This window comes from Zootoca vivipara, chromosome 6 (assembly GCF_963506605.1).
Source record: "Zootoca vivipara chromosome 6, rZooViv1.1, whole genome shotgun sequence".
Classification (NCBI taxonomy): domain Eukaryota; kingdom Metazoa; phylum Chordata; class Lepidosauria; order Squamata; family Lacertidae; genus Zootoca; species Zootoca vivipara.
In genome coordinates this window covers 48,962,906-48,979,977 of record NC_083281.1, presented here as the reverse complement: position 1 = coordinate 48,979,977, position 17,072 = coordinate 48,962,906, and the positions used below count along the sequence as shown (strand labels likewise).

Here is a 17,072-nt window from a genome sequence, read left to right as displayed (position 1 = left end):
ACCCTAAGCTGGGTATTTGTAGCACCCAGGAAGACCTTACTCAGCCCCACAATCTCCATAAATTGATCTCAGGGCTACAACATCCAACCACTTTTTTTTGTATTTTTGTCCTTCTCCCCACCCCACCCAATTTGTGTTACATCTTGCTCAATAAAGAACTCTGAAGAATTTAGAAGCTAGTCATAATTTTTGACCTTTTTGGTTGGCCTCCCTAAAGATATTACCTTTCCAGCATTATCACTTGCTCACTGCTGCAGCTCTGAGGGCCCTTCAAATGGCCTCTCAAACTGTGCCTTTAAGATACAGGTAGGTAGCCGTGTTGGCTGAAGAAGTGTGCATGCACACGAAAGCTCATACCAAAATATAAACTTAGTTGGTCTTTAAGGTGCTACTGAAGGAATTTTTTTGTTGTGCCTTTAAGAGTTAAGAGCTTTACTAAGAGCTCCCCTCATTTCTGGTTGGGCTCATTTTTTTTAAAAGCCTGACAAGCAGAAATTTGGCAGAAGATTGTTTTTTTCCCAAGCATGCACATAGCTGCCAAGTTTTCGCTTTTCTCACGAGGAAGCCTATTCAGCATAAGGGAAAATCCCTGTAAAAAAGGGATAACTTGGCAGCTATGCATGCAGATGGGGTAGCTTCAGCTGCTGAGTTCTTGAGCCTGTTGCACAGTTGAGTTTTGAGGCACAGCAAAATGTAAGAAAAAAGAACTCGATGAGCTCATGTTAAAGGGACGGTTTCAGTGCCTTGCAGTTTGCATTTCATTTATCCCAGTTTTGAGAAATACAACCCTCCAGATCTCTCTGTCTGGCAGGATAGAAAAGTAAGGAAGTAAATAAATGCAACACCCTTCCACGGCATCACTTTAGTATTCACAGCATGATAATCAAGAGGTGCATGGGTGGTAAAACTTCTCTCCACTCCATCTTTAAAAAAACAAAACTGAATTTACACATGCCAAATTGGATCCAAATTTGAAGGCGTGTGAAATTACAGAAACTTGTTGCAATATAAGTTGCACCTCAGGGCCAGACCATGTGCTGGGATCTTACCAGAGATCATGGACAGCTGCTGTCATTCAAAGAAGATACCACTGGGACATACTGTGTCAAATGAACCCGGGCTCTGGTATAGCTCTCTTGAACCAACCACAAGTCGTAAACCATAAGCAAACCTTGGTTGCAGTTTGTGGTTTGTTTGCAGTCTGTTTTTGATTACATGCTAAGGAAAGCCATGGGTTAAGTTCAGCACAGCATCAGAATAATATTGGGGTGGTGGAGGTGGTAAGCAGCCACTTTCCTGTCCCAGAGTCTGCATGCTAAGCCGTGGTTTAGCTTAGTGTGCAAGCCAGGCGAGTCTATATGGCAGTCAAAACCCAATCAAAGTGCTTCCGTTCACAAATGAAAAGGTTTTGGCAAACATGAAGAAAGGATTGCAGAACTGCTTCCTACTCAAGCTTTAAAGGAGGAAAAACTTCTATGCATTTTTGTTTCAGCTTCGATACAGGTAACATATTTATTGGAAAAAAATTCTCCACCAACAATGGTGAAATCATGCCAAAAAATTACAAAACATCATGGTTAAGTTGCTTTATAAAAATAAACAGAAGGATTTTGCCACACTGATTTGTCCCCTTCTCCCTGTCAGTTTTGCTCTTTCGTCCTTACAGCAGCATGTTGCGAGTTCTATTTCTCTTTGTAATATATAGTATTAGAAAATTGCATTCCATTCAGAAAAATGGTTCTGCTATCAGATAGCCAAGAGCCTTGAAGAGGATCTTCTCCCAAGTTCTTCCTAAAATAAATATAGAAAATAGCTTCTAATGAAAAGGTTTGGTCAGTTTAAAAGAAAAGAAAAAAAAGGTCTCTTTTCCTCCCTTTTTGGGAAATAGAACAACATTTCGGTTCTTTTTAAATAGTGCTCAAGGCTTTGGTGGATTCAGCTACTGAAAATAATAGTAGTTTTTTATAAAAAAAATTCTGTGATGATCCACTGAGTTCTTGTTTTGTCAGTAGCCGAAGAAAACATGGGTTTCTGCTTGAATCAGTCACCAAAGGCCAGGCACAAGCAATCTTCATTAGTAACGATCATCATAATTCTATGAAGCAGCCAGTAGAAGGTAATCTTTGGCAACTGTGATCAAACAGACGGTGTCTTTGGTAGGTGACCCTGCTGTATAATTTGTGGCCGCTTGACTCTGGGCTTCCGTCTCTTTGGCCTGCTCTTAGCTTTGATCTGCACCACAAAGAAGGCCAGGACCACCATAGCACCGAGTAACGCAAAGACGGGTATCGTCCCTCCCACGTCCTGGTTGTACCGTCCAGGCATTATTCCTGTATGGGAAAGGGAGGAGATTAATGTAAGCAAGCTGAAGATGCATTAACCCATGGGCAAACAAGAGTTGCAGAAACTGCCACACAACTACTGGGTTGCTAGCCTTACTCAGAGTAGACCCACTGAAATTAATAGTCACAGCCATCTTAGGCCCATTAATTTCAAATGGGTCTACTCTGAGCAGGACTTAGTTGGATACAACTCACTGATTTCAACCAGGGATCACTTCCATGCAATTTTATTAAAGCTGATCATCAAAAGCATAGGCCTACCTAAAGTTTCCCTTGTGGGGGAGACCACCAGTTTGAAAATGAATATGAATATGAAACACTGAACCTACTATGTGCCCTCCTGTATTGATTTTACCTGGCTGTAAAGTATCCTAGAACTATGAACTCTTCCTTGCCTGTATGGAGAGTGGTATGCATCTGGCCGCACCCACCACTAGCATGTGGCCCCTTGGAGGCTGCCCATGAGAAAATGTGGTCCCTTGGGCTGAAAATGGTTTCCCACCCCTGCTCCAGGGTGTTTTTTGAGTTCACATGGGTGTACATCAGTGTGCATAAACAGGGTATGTGCCATAGAGCACTCCCCAAGAGGAATTTCAATGGCAGACATACAGGGGCTCCATATCAGACTATTCTACATAGAAAGTGGCTACAATTAAAGTTGGAAATATGAAAATTACTTTTCCAAAATATCAAAATTTCACAAGCTATGCCTGTGAACGCTGTGGGCAGGTGTGCTAGCACTAATTATGGCCAAAAAATACATACTAAAGAGGCATACACTAAAGAGGCATACACGAGCTGTAATCTTGATAACTAAAAGTTGGATCAAGATGATTCCAAATGTCTCTATTTCTTCTGCATAGGTGTAGAATCATAGAGACCACAAGGGCCATCCAGTCCAACCCCCTGCCAAGCAGGAAACATCATCAAAGCATTCCTGACAGATGGCTGTCAAGCCTCTGCTTAAAGACCTCCAAAGAAGGAGACTCCACCACACTCCTTGGCAGCAAATTCCACTGTCGAACAGCTCTTACTGTCAGGAAGTTCTTCCTAATGTTTAGGTGGAATCTTCTTTCTTGTAGTTAGAATCCATTGCTCCGTGTCCGCTTCTCTGGAGCAGCAGAAAACAACCTTTCTCCCTCCTCTATATGGCATCCTTTTAATATATTTGAACATGGCTATCATATCACCCCTTAACCTTCTCTCCTCCAGGCTAAACATGCCCAGCTCCCTAAGCCGTTCCTCATAAGGCATCGTTTCCAGGCCTTTGACCAATTTGGTTGCCCTCGTCTGGACACGTTCCAGCTTGTCAGTATCCTTCTTGAACTGTGGTGCCCAGAACTGGACACAGTACTCCAGGTGAGGTCTGACCAGAGCAGAATACAGTGGTACTACCGGTATTACTTCCCTTGATCTAGATGCGATACTCCTATTGATGCAGCCCAGAACTGCATTGGGTTTTTTAGCTGCTGCATCACACTGTTGACTCATGCCAAGTTTGTGGTCTACCAAGACTCCTATGTGTGTATGTTTCTATCTCATTTAGGGTGGTGTGATACACTGTGGGCAACAGGTGTCCCACCATTCTGGCACCTACCCCCTGGAATATCCCAGGCTCCACTTTCTCCAGGTGACAAAGGCCTTACTTGGGGTCGGTTCTGACGGAAACTTGGTAAAGCCACTTTGTCCAGGTCGATTGACAGTAACTTCTGATGTTTCCATAGGTTGCTGGAAGAAATGAAAGCATCCAGAACTATTTGTACACTGGGCTATTAGTCAATCAAGATTGCTAGAAAACATTTTGAATATCTGAACGTTTCAGTGGGTCTACTCTATGTATATCTTAGGTGGGATACAACCTAGGATTGCAAACCAGGTCAGGCAGCAACTCAGCCTTGTTTGGCCAGAAATGGGCAGTGACACATGGAAACTGCAGAGACTAGCCGCAGTGGACAGAGGAGTCTCCTTACATCTATAGGTCAGAAGGGGTCAGGTGATACTCCCCAAACCTTATGAAAACCCCTGGCCTGTCTTGATGGTCTGAGCAACTGGGAAGTTAGTGCATGCTGGATACACACATTTGCTTCACCTGGCCTCAACTGCAACGTCTGGCATTCCATATTGTTTCACTTCTAGATGGTGGTCACCTCCACAATCAGGAGAGCTAGAAACTACTTTTGGGGAAAGGAGGAAGCAGACAGGTTTCTTGCGAATCTGGTGTGTGAATTTAGCTAACTGCTGGTTCTATGGGGGGTTTTTTTTTTTGTATGTTTTAAATTCTATTTTAACAGTATCATTCATATGCCTGGAAAGTTAATCAGGCAAAGTACAGGTGAAACTTGGAAAATTAGAATATCGTCGAAAAGTGCATTTATTTCACTAATGCAACTTTTTATTTTTTATTTTTCTTTTAATTTTTACAAATGCTTTCTTTTGGAAATTCCACAGTAATAAAACAAATAGTTACAATAATACAAAAATGAACAAAGATAAACATCACTATTACATTTCATTAATTACATTCCATTTATAATCGACCTGCCTAACGACAAATAATTACAATTACAACAAATAAAGGCTTGACATATCTTGCTTTGCATGTCATGCATCTATCTCATATATGGGTTTCACCTTTTAAGTTGCATTACTGAAATAAATGCACTTTTCGACGATATTCAAATTTTCCGAGTTTCACCTGTTCTGTGTTGATTGAGTGCCATATTTATTACATTTAAAACTGGAAACTGGAAACTTAAGGTGGATTTAGCAAAATCAGAAATTGCAACCTGGGAGCCGTTTCGTTCAGAGGCTGTGGTTTCGCCCAAGACAAATGAGGACACGCTGGGAGTGAGCGGGGCTTAGGGTCACGCAGGTGAGCCTCGAGCACCTTCGAATATCGATGAAGATGGTTACCTGAAATCACACAGTGAAACAATTATACCAGAAGATAATTCCCTGCCTGCTGCCTGTGCTGTTTTCTAAGCATGAGGAACACAACTTGCCATTCCTGAAGTACACATGCCCTCCCAAATTCTACAGTAGGTGGAGGCATGGAGCAAGTGTTCTGGTTGGAGGGCAGATACATTTGCCTCATGCTTCCCATGGAAGCAGTCAATCTGAAGTGGGGCGCAGATATTGGGAGACTGTCCAAGAGCCTGCATTTCCCCTCCCCTCCTCCCACCACATTTACATTTGACCCCTGCCTGTTATGAACCCTGCCAAACAGACTGAGGGAGGTAAGAGCAGTAAACTAACCTGGACCTTGTGTTCATCATCTGAGGTCCTTTCTCTGTGTGCCTTCTCTGAGGGAGATCCAGAAGGTGGCAACATGAGAATGGGCCTTTTCAGTGGTAGATCTCCTACTTATGGAATGGTCTCCTTGGGGAGACCTGCCTGGCACCATCGCTGGCTACATTTAAGAACCAGACCAGGCAACAACACACACACCCCAGCCAAATTATTGGCCTTCAACTTAAAGAGATTTTTAGACACTACAGCCTCTTAAGTGTGTGGAATGCGAGACTGCTTTCTATGTATACAGTGGTACCTCGACTTACGAGTAACTCTACTTACGAATGTTTCTACTTACGAACGGAGCTCCGTCCGCCATCTTGGATGCCGTTTAGATAGGATTTTTTCGACTTGCGAATTTTTAGATAGGGTTTACTTACCAATGTGCGTTCGGAAGGCATTAAATTCGTAAGTCGAGGTACCACTGTATTAGTGTTTTTAGCTTATGTTTCAGCTTTATACTGGTTTTGATTTTTGTATTACATTACACTGCAAGTCACTTTGAATTTGCATTTTTATTTTTTTAAAAGCAACTACACTATTAAGTCTGAAGAATAATAACAATGGGATCATCCACCCCACTCCCAGACCAAATAAATACTACCACAGCTCATCTGTAGCAGCACAAATCAAATGAAAATCACCTTCCATTCGCTCTGGAAGAGCATAGCCTATGCCTGTTGGAGGTCGTTGTCTGTTTTCTGAATGGCTGAGGCTTGGTGGCATAACTCCATAAGATGTGTATTGAAGAAGAGAATCAAGAAGCCAAAAGCAATCTGGAATTTAAGAATAAAAATAAAAAAGCGAGTGTTTTGATAGTTCCCTCTAGCCAAACAAACCAACTCCACACATTAACTACACTGATTGACTCTCTTAAATCCACTGCTGCCACCTGTTTTCCCGCATTGCTGCTGTTTTTCCGTGCTGTGCTCCTGAAGCTCAGCCCAATTCTTTTGCTAGGACCAAGAACAGAATGGGGAATGCTCTGAGCCTGGGTTTCAACTCCCATCAGTCCCAGCCAGGGATGACAGAGCTTTAAACCATGTCTCTGATCTGCACTCCCATTTCTATAATGCAGGGTCCTTCAGAGGTAGAACAATAGCCATCACCATGGTCTGTTAGTTCAAAATGCAAATGCATTTCAAATCTTATTTTCTGATTCTGGTGTTGCCTATCACAAACAGTGGTTTAATGTGATGGTTCAGACACTAAAGGAAAGTTAAGCTTCCATCACGATAGCTTAGTGAGCTGACGGGATGGAGCCTCAACGTCTGTCTTCTATGCCTTCACTACATCAGCCCTGTGAAAGGAGAAGTCTCATCCATGGCTACCCAGTGAATTGTAAACTGTTTGCTCTCTTATGTGAATTGACATGGTGCAATAAAGTCAATCTAAGCTGTCAGAAAGAAGGCTTTCATTTACAAGAGCAATGTTTATTAATGCAGCAGAACAGGGCTGCCCAGAGGGGCATCGTAATTGTTTTCAGCCTTTAAATTGGGAATAGGTTATTTTGAGGCACGCATCTTTTAGGCATGAACAAAAACTACTGTGCTGGAGAAATTTTAACTCGCCAAATTTTCAGACCTGCACCTCTTGGAGATCTAGTTTAGCCCATTTTAGCACAGTTCAAAAAACACTGTCAGACAATTCCCACCCAGCATAGCTGTTTGGTGGGAATGGGAGTTAATCTGCATAATCCTGATGTAACTGAAATGCTCACCTTTGATTTTTTTTAATTAAAAAGAAACAGAGGTCAGACACGTTTTTAGGATTTACAAATCATATATGCGAGGAATTTTAAACACAGCTAAGCTCACTGATGTCACAGCAGGAGGTACTGCTTTCAATTTGCAACATGAAAGCCAGTCTGATACTGTATTTAAAGCTATCCTCTTTGACTGATACAAAGAACTCAGCCTTGAATTTAACAGCATCCTCTGGACGCTGTCCTGGTGTTTGTTTCCAAGCCAAATTGAAGGCACTCATACTGGTGTTCAAAGCCCTCCATGACTTAGGTCCCAAATGGTTGAAAGACCGTCCTGTTCCCTACAGACCTTCCCAGGTATTAAGATCAGTAGTGACTCGAGGGGTGGTAACATGGGAGAGGGCTCTCTCTGTCACAGTGGTGGAATTCCCTCCCAACAGAGGGGCACCTTATGCCATATTTATTCAACTTTCATTGTATGCTAAAGACATAGCTCTTCCCAGGTCTTTGATCTATTTTACTTTTTTGTACTGATATTTTGTTTTAAACTGCATTGTTTTTCCCGCTGTAACATATTTTGGGACCTTATGATGAAGGATGAGTAAGAAATCTAACAATTAATTATACGGATCAAAATGTAGCCTCCCTATATTTGGTATGAAAGCTAAAACGCAGGAATTGCAAATTGAAGGCATCAAATAAAAGATGGACAGTAAATAACTGCCAACCATAGTCATACATGGAGTAGACCCAATGGAAACAATAGGTCTACTTTGAGTATGACAAGCCTTCAATATCATCCAGAAATGTAAAGAGTTTGGAAACAAAGTAGAAGGAATAGTTCTGAGGATTCTATTAGATCTTCTGGTCCTATGAATTCTCCACCCCCACATCTTTGCATGGAACCATTCCAGGAGTTTCTTTTTCAAGCCCGAGTGAAGTTATTCTGTCTGGAAGCTGGAGCGGGAGAAGAAATCAGCAAGTGGTAGGAAACCGCTAGAGACAACATTTACTCTTTAAGTCTTTAAAAATTTGATTGTAAATTTACTATGCAAATTTGCTATGCAAAAATAACAGCACTCCATGACTGCAAGGAATCTTGCAGTTCTTAACTCTGAATCACCTCAAATCAGATCATCTCTTTTTAGTAAATCTTTTTTCCTAGCTCGCAAGATTGAGATTCTTTTCTGTCTCCTCCTCCTCGCTCTCTCTCTCTCATGAACAATTCTTCCACTAAAGTTGCATTCCTGTGCCCAATTACTGGGAGTAAACCTAATTGCCCCTTGTTTCTGAGCAGACACACATAGGATTTTGTATTAAGAGACCTGCCACTAGTGAAGGTGGGATTTGAACTTGTTCTACGGCAGATATGAAGTCATTTTACCATATGGTAGGGTGGCTGTCCACTGTGCATTGGCATTGTGACAACAGACTTTAACTTACACGAGTAATGGGATGTTATCTTAGCAAAAGTAACACACCTTTCTGCCTGTGGCTATCATCCAAGCAATTTGAATCACCATACAAAACGATCCTGCCTCCACCTTCTGAAGGAACTTGGAAAAGGCCCAAAATGGGGACATTTTCTATTATTGCTGTTTCCTGCTTTAAAACTTCAAGACCTAAAGGAAAGGGTGGAAAGGAAAATTGTCAAATGGCAACATCCCAATGAACTTGCATGACTTTGGGTGGTCAAAAAGCACTGGCTCTCAAACAAAATATTTAAGAAGCATTACATTTCTACAGGATGGTGTGTGTGTGTGTGTGTGTGTGTCTAAACAAAATGGAAAAACCCTCCCATCTCCTTAATCCTATGTATCTTCATCTATATAATGCTGCGCCTCTACACTTTAATTATTTCCTATGGCTTCCAAAGGACAGAAGAGTTGTAATTCTCATGCACATTTATTTAAATGGATTTACAATGGAAATATGGAGTGTTGGAGAATGCCCATTGCTCAGTGGTAGAGCATCTGCTTTGAATGCAGAAGGTCCCTTGTTGAATCCTCACAGGCACATCCAGGTAGGCTTAGGAAAGACTCCCTGTCTGAAACTCTCAAGAGCTTCATAAAATGGTTAAACAGGATCTAAACAGGTCACAACAGGACTGAAAAGCCAAATACAATTGCCAACATTCTTCATTTTGCTTCCATGAAAGATAAGGGCAAATAATGAGCAGCGAGCAATGGGTATACAAGAAGGCAAATGTACTTTTCATTATAATTGTAACTTTCTGGTTTATCAACAGTCATAGTTAATGGTTTGGCATAAAAGGAAAGAAGATTAGGAGACTAATTTGGGGAAACCATTTTTAAAAAACAAAAAAGCTACTTCCATTGGCCTTTCTCTGTTATCAAAAGAATTGTAGCAGAGTCCTTGTACCAAAGTTGCACGTGAAGAGAGCCACACGTGTGTGTTGGGAGCAGAGGTCTAAAGTGATTAACGGAATAAATAGCAGCTCCCTTTCTCGCTCACAATAAATTGCAAGTTGCTTTTTAAACTCCAGTGATTTTACAAAGCAGCGCTCCTGATGCAGGGCTGGAGGCAGGAAGAAACCTATGCTGCCCAAGGGCTAAGTGCTGTGCCCTCTAGATGTTGCCAGACCCCAACTCTCATCAGCCCCAGCCAGCATGGCCAACAGCCATGGATGATGGAAGCTGTAGTCCAACAGCATCTGAAGAGCCACACGCTAGCCTCTCATACTTTACTATCCATGAGCAAACCCATACCCACCAGCTCTGCTCTCAGATTTTAGAGCTCTTTGGGTGGGGGAGTGCTCCTGGGATGGGGTGGTTCTTTAGGGCAGGAGATCCACATCTGGAAAGCCACCTGACTCAAGTTTGCAAACAAATTTGCCCAAAGTTATTTGGAAGCCACTTAGACCTTCAAAGTGGTGAGTCATGATGTGGCTGTAAGCCTTTCCAGTGCAACAGTTTTGGACACTTTGGATGAACAAAGATCAGCATGGAAGGTGGCTCCTTGCTTTTATTTTACTTGAAAAACTAAGCGAAAAGTTAACCCCCGTCATGCCCAAAAGGGCTGCTGGAAGTTAAATTATACCATGAACTGTAATTCCGTGCCTACCTAGGAGGAATATGAAATGAAATGCAGCTCTGTACCTTGATCCTTAAAGGTCTGTGCAATCACAATGCCATCTTCTGGAAACTTTGCAATACTACATCCGGAGGCGTAGTTCACTGCAAATAATAAAAAAGGGAGCAATTCACCAATTCTAGCTTATAACTAGAATCTTGCAGCCATAATTTGACTGGTGGATTCAAATTAGCCACCCAACCCAGGCACACTACCATTTTAATAGGTTTGGGGCCTATGCTGAGAAAGCTCTTGTGCCTTCCTTATACACATGCATACAGGATTGAAGCCTAAAAGTTGCACAATATGTATCTTAAAAGACACAGGTATCCTTTCAAGATCCCGATCTGGCAACCCAACGTCCCACAGACTCCAACTCCCTTGTCTGCCTCACTATTCCCACTGCTACTATTAGTTGTTGCTCTTGTTCTTGTTATATTACCCACTCTGCATTAAAATAGCTTAAAACAAATTCAATCACAACTAGGGTGGGTCATTCATACAAATGAGTCTCTCTCTCTCTCTTTCTCTCTGTGGATATAGATATAGATATATAGATATCTCCAATATTGAAGGCCAGGGTAAAGAAGTGCATATACTAAACACTGTACAATTAAGGTGCCAAATGCACCTCTGTGGGAATGGAATTCCACAAATTAAGGGCTGGCACAAACAATGCACTCTCCTAGGCCACCACCCACAATAGCTTCTGAGAGTGGTGGAGCTATCAAGGTGGCCCCCTCTGCAAACATCCTGTCCATCAGTCCTGTGGTAAGGGAAAAGAGAGCCTGCTTGGGTCAAACTACACAGGGCCAATGGAGGAGAGTGAGGCAAGCAAGCAGAGATATCAGGGCCTGTCCCAGTTACACTGTCCTCTACCTACCCTATCCTCCCCACCCCTGCCGCCCGTGTGTGAACCTTACTTTCTGTATGATTTACTTTAGTAGAGTGGTGCCTCGACTTACGAATTTAATCTGTTCCGAAGGCACCTTCATAGGTCAAAAATTGGAAAAGGTCAATTCATAGGTCAAAAAAGTCGAAAAGTGTCATTGGAAACGTGATTTCCCATAAGAATGCATTGAAAATTTGTAAGTTGAAGTAACCCCATCTAAAAATTCGTAAGTTGAAAAAACCCTATCTAAAACCGCCGCTGTTTCCATTCAGATGTTGAGAAATTCGTAAGCATGCGGCCATTTGCCCCATTCGTAAGTCAAAAAATTCGGTTGTTGAGTCGTTCGTAAGTTGAGGTACCACTGTATTTTAAAATTGTGCCTTGGCAGACTGGTGGCATATAAATGCAATAAATAAATAAGACACCCAGTTGACTTACTTTCATGACTTGCCATGGTAAAATCCCCTTCATACAGCCCGTCACTAAAGGCCATGCCCCACACCGAGAGAAGATCATTCAGAGCTGGAATATTAGCTCCCCCCGTGTCAGGCATCCACCACTGCCTACAAATGCATCACCACAAGGCAAGTTATCACAACCCAGAAAACACTGTCATTTCTTTGGTGGTAAATGTGAACTGCCGCGACCCACACCTAATGTCCATGCTGACACAGTAATCACCAAAGACAACAGGATTCATATTTGGAGAAGCCTCAGATATGCAGAGGCTTTACAATATTCCATGCACATCTGCCAATGACTGAATAAGTGTGCCTAGCGCTCTTTAAAAAAAAGAGCGCTGAAGTTTATTATTATTATTTATTAAACTTTTATACTGCCCTTCATCCAAAGAACACAGGGTGGTTTGCAATATAAAAACCCAAAAATACATACCATAATAACAAAACAAAAATAAGTCCCCCACCAGTTTATGAACAAAACAATAGTTCATGAATTCATTTAATTAGCCAAAGGCCTGGGGAAATAGTAAAGTTTTTGCCTGGCACCTAAAGATATGTAACTTAGGCACCAGGTGAGTCTCCCTGGGGAGAGTATTCCACAAACAGGGAGCCATCATAGAAAAAGCCCATTCTTATGTTGCCACCTTCCAGACGTATTGCAAAGAAGGGCCTTAAATAATGATTACAGGGTCCAGGTTGCTTCATATGGATGGAGGCGGTCCTTGAAGTATTGCGGTCCTGAGCCACTTAAATATTTAGTTTTAAGTAAGTTTTCCATTTTTGTACTAACATTTTAAAGCTTCCCTACAAGTAACAAACTACATCAGCCAACAACCATTTGATTTTGAAATCCTCTGACGGACTATCTAGAAAATTCTTAAATAAAAATCTACCTCTAGGTGAGCCGTATAAAGGACAATATAGGATACAGCAGGCAATGGTTTCAATCTGGCCAGTTCCTGAATATCCATACCTTGTGTTTTCATCGTAAAACTTGACTTTCCTCATCACTGAGGTGTTGTACCAGTCACTGAATATTATGAGTGACAGTCCATTGTCAATATCCCTCCTCAGTTTAGTGATTTCTTCTGGAAAATACTCTTCCTCACTGTCGACCATCAATAAGGTCCCTGCAGGAAAAGGGGAACAACTATTCAGAATGATAAAAACCTGCCCAACATCATTTTGCCCCATGCTTGCTCCCAGACCTTTTTATGAAGGGAGGTAGAACAATGTTTGGCCCAACTTCTTGCCTCAGAGAGCAGGTAGCGAGTGATTCACATCCTGTCCTTTCCCTGCTGTAATACCGGGTTCTCTCTTTGACTAAAGACAGTCACATTTATCCTTCTTTCTTGGCTCCTGTACCCTTTTCAAGCAGCTTTCTGGCCAGGCCTACCTCCTCTCCTCTCACTCCCAATTTTCAGATGGTGATTTTCCTCCAGCTTAAGGAAACCAGCAGCCTCCATGTGGCTCCCCTCCTGTTTTGGCCTTAAATCTTTTTTGGGGCCAATTTGAGAGCTTGGGCAAGCTCGCCTCCCCTAAACTGCTTTGATATATAAAAAGCAAGCTCACAATTACTTACCATACTGACTGGCATCGAAACAAGTAAATGGTGAACCGAGAACTTCGACGAAATACCCCATACTTCTCAGATGTTGGTACATATCCCTGAAGTTTGTGTGGATGTGGTCACCGTTCCTAAGAAGATAAACCAAGTGAAGTATGTAACCTGATTTTCTTGTCATATTACTTTCTAAAGATGTTGGTATCTTAAAACAATATATGTACACAGTTTATGGACAAAGCCTATCACGTGGTCCAGGGCCAATGGCAGATAAGAAGGAAAATAAATTGAAATACTGTGTGCATATACCGTAATAAACTACAAAAAAATATTTCACAAGTTATGAAAGGGGGGGGGGGTATCCTGAAGGCCACATTTCCTTCCAAGGACCTGCAGTGGACAGGGCCAAAGAAAAAACTACATTTGTACAGTAGGCTGGTTTCCATACATACCTCTCTGCAGTCTTCATCAGAAAAACAAGAGGCATTTACCAGAGTTCAAGGAAACATTCAGCAGGCAAAAACATTTGGGTTGCAAAGCTGAGTCAGTGAGATATATGGCTTGGGGGTTTGTGCAACAGCTTAGCGTCATGGCTTAGCGTCATGTGTGAACCTGACCACTGCCATGTTCAATTACTTTATATCTTGCTTAAAGGAGAACAAATCCCAATAGGGATTTATTTTTAGGATATATTTTGGGGAGGGCAAAAAAGGAAAATGCCAATTTATACAAGTCTTTAATTTGAGGATGTAGTTTATCTCTATTACTGTCACAATGACAAAGACCTATTTTCTTTCTAAGCTAGGATGCAATACTGTAATTTATGAATGAACCAGATTTTCATGGAATGTCAAACCCAAGTTTATAATTTCCCTAGAACTACAGAAGATTAGACAAATCCCCATCTTATCTTGAGAACAGAATTGTATTTCCTATTTTGTCAATGTTATTACATGCCAGTATCATCATCATCACCCTGCACCCTAAGGTCCCAGAGTGAGTTACAGCATTAAAAACAATATTTAAAACAATTTCAAACAGTAGTAATGGTCAGTAAGGCACAAAACACACACACACCAGTCTAAGGGATCATTCTTCATCCTCAAATTATCCCTTGGAAAATATCCTGGTGGATAGCGGAGATTGTGATATTGATCCCAGAGGACACGCTTACTACGTGGGGGTGTCGGGATAATTTTCACTTTTATTGGGAGTTTCACGGTTGAAGTCTGTTCAGCGCCAGCTTTCGACTGAAATAAATGGAAACAAAAATTAATCCAATCTATAAAACATTCAACTGATAGGTATTTTTTTAAAAAACTGTCAAATACATTCCATCCCACCCCTTATCCCACCCTCACAATCTTACAGTATAATCCTGTGGTGTAGTGGCTTGAATATGGAAAATACAGCTTAAAAACCCCAATAAGCCACAAAGCTCACCAGGTGACACTAGCCAAGTCACTCTCTCAACCTTATAATAATAATAATAATAATAATAATAATAATAATAATAATAATTTTTATTTGTACCTCACCCTCCCCAGCCAGAGCCAGGCTCATGGTGGCTAACATCATAAAACTAACACAGTATACAAAGAACATAAGAACATAAAAACAGGCAATCAATTAATTGAAATACATCTTAAAATAAGTTCAGAGCAAATTAAAATCTGGACAGATGGCAGTCCATGGGTAAAATTGAGAGTGGTTAATATTCTCCAGGGCCAACTGTTACCACTGGTCTTATAAAGGAACTGTGAGCGGACTAGGAGGCCTCTTTAATGCTTGTTCTTATACAGAAAGAAAAAAATCAGACTTAACCCCGACCAAAGGCCTGGCGGAACAGCTCCGTCTTGCAGGCCCTGCGGAAAGATGTCAAATCCCACAGGGCCCTGGTCTTTTATGAGAGAGTGTTCCACCAGGCAGGGGCCATGGCCAAAAAGGCCCTGGCTCTGGTCAAGGCTAGTCTAATCTCCCTGGGGACTGGGATCTTTAGGGTGTTATTATTTGCAGACCTTAAGGTCCTCCATGGGGCATACCAGGAGAAGCAGTCCCGTGGGTACAAGAGTCCTAGGCTGTATAGGGTTGTAAAGTTTAAAACCAGCACCTTAAACCTGATCCTGTACTGCACCGGGAGCCAGTGCAGCTGGTATAGCACTGGATGAATGTGCTCCTGCGGCGAGGACCCCTTGAGGTGCTCCTCCCAACCCCATATCGTCCCAACCCAGCCAAAGGACTGGGTTCGAAGGATTTAACTTCAACCTGCTCCTACACAGCCATCCAGCCACGGCTTCCAAACAGCTGATCAGTGTGTCTGGGGCCGAGTCAGGTGGCCATCCATCAACAGATAGAGTTGGGTGTCATCAGCATAATGATGGCAATCCAAGCCAAAGCTCCGACAAGCTGGGCAAGGGGGCGCATAAAGATGTTAAAAAGCATCGGGGAGAGAATTGCGCCCTGCGGTACTCCACACACCAAGGAGTAGCACAACAACAGCTCCCCACCAGCACCACCCTCTGTCCCCGACCCGAAAGGAACGAGCGCAGCCATTGAAGGACTGTGCCCCGAATCCCCACGTCGGTGAGGCGGTGGTCGAGAAGTTTGTGATCGACGATGTTGAAGGCTGCTGACCCACCTCGGTCCAGCTGCCCATGGACATCATCAGTTTGGGCAAGCGGAGCCGTCTGGGCCCCATGACCAGAGTGAAAGCTGGAATGGAATAGATCTAAAGCCTTGCCTATTTTGCAAGGTTGCTCCAAGACTACAGCACCCTCCAACCTCCTTGGACAAAAGGCAGGATACAGGCGCTGAACTATTTCAGATTTTGTGCTTGTGTTTTCCAAACAATATTTATGCCATGTACTGAAAGGAAGGATTGTGTGTTCAAAATCAGCTTGTAATAAAATAGCGCAAGAAGAGATCATCAGCTGTCCAGAGAAGAAATCTTCAAGAGTCACACTAAGTGTGTCCAAGTACCTGGGCAAAACTAAAGCACTCCTTTGGGTCCCAAGTCCATGTGCTTTAAAACTAGATTGTACTGTTTTGTTCCTTTCTCGTTGGTGCCCACACCCCTAACATACATCAATATGCCCAGTAGGTTTAGATCTCAAGGCCAGCCCTACTTGGTATGAATTAACAAAAAACATTTATGAAAGCAACCACAGACTGGGTGAGGAACCTTTTTTGATCAACCTTCCAGGAGCCTGCATGGCAGTGGTGGGCAGGGCTAGAAGCAAAACTGGGCAGAGCAATGAAGGTCGATTTTACCTTTGTGCAGCAGACTAGATCGTACACGTACACACACACACACACACACACACACACACACACACACACACACACCCTCTATCCTCCATCCAGACAAGCAAGAGGCTTCATCGAAGTTCAAGGACATAATTCACCAAGCAAAAACATGCAAGGGGTGTGTGAAGCAGGTGAGAGGTGTGGTCTGAGGTTAGGGAGTGTGGCTGAGAAACAGAGTATGGGCAATGGAGATTCCTGAGTGACAGACAGGCTGGGAGGGCCACAATTGGCACCTGGATTATGTGCTTCCTGCTGCTAGTCTAAGAAAAGCACATGGTCTAGCAGAGCTACAACCTTCAGAATTCTATGTCAGTTTTCAGACATGGAAAGAGAACACACTTGCCTTTTGCTTGATCTTTAAAGCACCTTAATTCAATTGTCTAACTATATTTTGTGCTGCTGTAGCAATAAGGGATAG

At 42.4% G+C, this 17,072-nt stretch overlaps 1 protein-coding gene across 3 annotated transcripts in view; it reads right to left on the bottom strand.

The window, feature by feature from the left end:
- Positions 1-430: 430 nt before the first annotated feature.
- Positions 431-17,072, bottom strand: part of MBTPS1 (membrane bound transcription factor peptidase, site 1) — a 32,749-nt gene continuing 16,107 nt past the window's right edge. For 2 of the 3 annotated variants that reach the window (XM_035118276.2, XM_035118277.2), the window contains exons 14-23: positions 14,426-14,598; positions 13,367-13,482; positions 12,758-12,914; positions 11,762-11,886; positions 10,458-10,535; positions 8,820-8,960; positions 6,278-6,409; positions 5,129-5,255; positions 3,940-4,070; positions 431-2,330 (exon numbers count right to left, since the gene is read on the bottom strand). In XM_035118276.2, the coding sequence (XP_034974167.1) occupies positions 2,137-2,330; positions 3,940-4,070; positions 5,129-5,255; positions 6,278-6,409; positions 8,820-8,960; positions 10,458-10,535; positions 11,762-11,886; positions 12,758-12,914; positions 13,367-13,482; positions 14,426-14,598 (1,374 nt within the window). In that variant the 3' untranslated portion in view covers positions 431-2,136. The remainder of the gene's footprint in view (positions 2,331-3,939; positions 4,071-5,128; positions 5,256-6,277; positions 6,410-8,819; positions 8,961-10,457; positions 10,536-11,761; positions 11,887-12,757; positions 12,915-13,366; positions 13,483-14,425; positions 14,599-17,072) is intronic. The other variant, XM_060275946.1, reaches the window with a different exon arrangement.